Here is a 3,359-nt window from a genome sequence, read left to right as displayed (position 1 = left end):
CCGCCTCAGCCTCCCAAAGTGCTGGGATTACAGACATGAGCCACCAAGCCTGGTGTGAAAAGATGTTACATTCTTTAATCTTCAGACGAGTCCTTTGAAATTATTTCAAGCTCTCAAACTGTACATGAAAGTTAATATGCAGACTAATTTTTTTCTTATGAAATGACTGTGCTGTTTACAATTTTTCAGGAGGTTGAAACGGAACAGTATTACAGTTTTTTTCTGGTAGAACTGAAAGAACGTGGCTATAATGGATTCTTCAGTCCTAAGTCTAGAGCTAGGACAATGTCAGAACAAGAAAGGAAACATGTTGATGGCTGTGCAATATTCTTCAAGACAGAAAAGTAAGTCATCTTATTTTTGAAAAAGAACATTTTCTCAGTATTTGCAGGGTGGGGGCCAAGGGTGTGGAAATGAATTGGCAAATGAGAGAATGAGGCACTATGTTATTACTCAAGAAAATAATACTGTTTGACCTAGGGGATTGTTTGTTTGTTTTTAATCATCAGAAATAACCTTGTTTTGGAGACATGCTTAAAGTACTGCTGTTTCTTCAGGTGTTTACTAGGGTTTAACTCCAATTGTTAATTGAAATACCAGGTACTTAAAATTCCCTCTAGGATGGTACAGGGATTCTTAAACCCATACTTAAGAAAAGAATTGTTTAAAAATTACAAGGTAGAATATTCCAACATAAAACCTAAACAGAAGATTACTACATTTTCTTCAGTTGTAAAAGTATTTCAAGTTGTTATTTGTATCAATAACAGACTGAGAGCAACTTTAAATGGATGTGGGAACCTTGGTGCTAACCGTGGAGGATTTTCCATAATGTGATTTAAGTGCCATCGTATCTGTGAAGGAAGTTTGGGAAAACTACATTTCCCACAAAGCTAACCTCTTGGTATTCCCAACTCTGTGTGTGTTGTGTGTTGTTTTTGTTTTAGATTTACTTTGGTTCAGAAACACACTGTTGAATTTAATCAGCTAGCCATGGCAAATTCTGAGGGGTCTGAAGCTATGCTGAACAGAGTCATGACAAAAGATAACATTGGGGTTGCAGTACTGCTAGAACTTCGGAAGGAATCGATTGAAATGCCGTGTGAGTGCCCTTCACTTCCTGTAAAATTGACTAGCTCTGACTAGAAATCTTCAAAAGAGTAGAAAACAGAAATTTCATTGTGTATTCATGGTCTTGTCTAACACCTGAAGAAACTCAGTGAGAAGTTGTCTTTCCTGAAATGTATCTCTTTTTCTCTACCACAAAACTACATGAGAAAGCATTGCCCGTTAAAGTATTAGAAGCCTTGAAAAGCATTAAGAAACATTTTTTGTGTGTGCTTAAGAATTTTTCATATAAAAAAGAAATGTTGAAGTAAATATAAATTAAAATAACTGCTCAGGGGTAAGAACTCCATACACGTTTATAATTTTTTGGCAGCAAGGATGTCCTGTAAGCTGACTTCTTTTCCTGATCTGTTTAAAATAATCATTTTATTAGCTGGCTGTGGTGGTAGGCGCCTGTAATCCCAGCTACTTGGGAGGCTGAGGGAGAGAATTGCTTGAACCTGGGAGGCAGAGGTTGCAGTGAGCTGAGATTGCCCCACTGCACTCCAGCCTGGGTGACAGAGTGAGACTGCTTCTCAAAAAAATAAATAAAGAAAAATATAAAATAAAATAATTATTTTAAAGGTCTTGAGTTTGGGATAAATGGACCACTTCAAATTGAAAGTATATTTCAAGTGACCATTATGCTGGGAGCTGAAACTTGTGTCCCTTGAGGAACAGTTGGAACTGGAGATATTTAATGTGAAGTATAGAAAAAATGGAAATAGGACTTACATCTAAGAAAGCGGGTTTAGATGTGATTTTGTGAGGCTTGATTTAGGACATCCAAACTAAGACCAAAAGTTTCAAGGAGACAGAATTTTAAAAATCAAGCTGTCCCAAATAGGGCTGTTTTTGCACAAGTAGTGAATGCTCTGTGCTGGAAGCATCAACCCAGGTTTAGGCGTGTATTTCTCAGATTTGTTGTAGGGCACGTTCAGTCATCCGATGGAAATTTTAGGTGTCTTTTCTATTCTGGGACTCTGAGAGATTATTTGCTTTCAGACGCTGTAAGAATATATGGGCTGATGGGTGGGTTTTGTCTCTTTCTTTGTTTCGTTTTTATCTAATGTAGCTGGAAAGCCACATCTTGGAACAGAAAAACAGCTCATTCTCGTGGCCAATGCGCACATGCATTGGGACCCTGAGTACTCTGATGTGAAGTTGGTGCAGACTATGATGTTCCTCTCAGAAGTGAAGAACATTATTGATAAAGCCTCTCGCAACCTCAAATCCAGTGTTTTGGGAGAATTTGGAACTATACCACTTGTGTTATGTGCAGATCTTAATTCTTTGCCAGACTCTGGTAAGAAAAAATGTGATTTTATGTAGAATATTTTTTGACATAAAATGATTTAGTAATGTTTTGTTTCTGATCATTCCAAAGTAAGTCCAAATAAAAATTCAGTTTGTAATGGCAGCTATGAGCAGGTTTTAAACGTCACGTTGGGGTGGAGGGGCCATTTTGAAGATGAAACGATATTGTGGAAGCTTGAGGAGAAGGATGTTAATCATTTTGAATAAACACATAACCAATAATGTGAAATAACTCTTTAAAGAACGTATGTAGTTCCGTTTTATTACCCCCAAGTCAGAGATAATTATGGTTATTGAGACAACCCCTTTGGGATTCCAGCATCTGGTAATATAATCATAGTTTAAATTTGAGTTAAAATTATGGAATCTCAATTTTGCACGTATTTGCAACTTGATTAGAAAAATACACCTCAAGTAGAAATTGAGCCCCTTTATTTACACACACATCAGTCAAGCGATTTTAACAAAGAGCAAGGATCTTGATTATTAAAATGTAGAATACAGAAAGCCTGATCTGGAATGCTCTTTCCATAGATAGTATGCAATAAACAATAACCCTTGTAATAACAAACTGTTTCTTCCTTTTCGTGTTTCCACTCACTTGTACACACAGGAATACTTCTCCTTGGACTTGAGTGTATGCGTGAACACACACACACATGCGCATTGGGAAACACATTATTGACATCACAATAGATAGAGCCGTTAGGAAGAAAGAAAACCCCAGCACGCTGGGGAGCCGAGGTGGGCGGATCACTTGAGGCCAGCAGTTCGAGACCAGGCTGGCCAACATGGTGAAACCCCGTCTCTGCTGGAAATACAAAAATTAGGCAGGCGTGGTGGTGCAGGCCTGTAATCCCAGCTACCTGAAGGTTGAGGCACAAGAATGACTGGAACCCCGGAGGCAGAAGTTGCAGTGAGCCAAGATTGTCCCA

The 3,359-nt window shown here is 38.2% G+C and overlaps 1 protein-coding gene across 2 annotated transcripts in view; it reads left to right on the top strand.

Moving 5' to 3' along the window:
- The window catches only part of CNOT6 (CCR4-NOT transcription complex, subunit 6), an 88,692-nt gene that overhangs the window by 76,314 nt on the left and 9,019 nt on the right, over positions 1-3,359 (top strand). For both annotated transcript variants that reach the window (XM_011976841.1, XM_011976842.1), the window contains exon 10: positions 2,183-2,413. In XM_011976841.1, the coding sequence (XP_011832231.1) occupies positions 2,183-2,413 (231 nt within the window). The remainder of the gene's footprint in view (positions 1-2,182; positions 2,414-3,359) is intronic.

The sequence above is a fragment of the Mandrillus leucophaeus genome, unplaced genomic scaffold (genome assembly GCF_000951045.1).
Source record: "Mandrillus leucophaeus isolate KB7577 unplaced genomic scaffold, Mleu.le_1.0 Scaffold170, whole genome shotgun sequence".
Taxonomy (NCBI): Eukaryota; Metazoa; Chordata; class Mammalia; order Primates; family Cercopithecidae; genus Mandrillus; species Mandrillus leucophaeus.
Note: the sequence above shows the minus strand (reverse complement) of the source record. Positions and strands in the feature narration are given on the sequence as shown.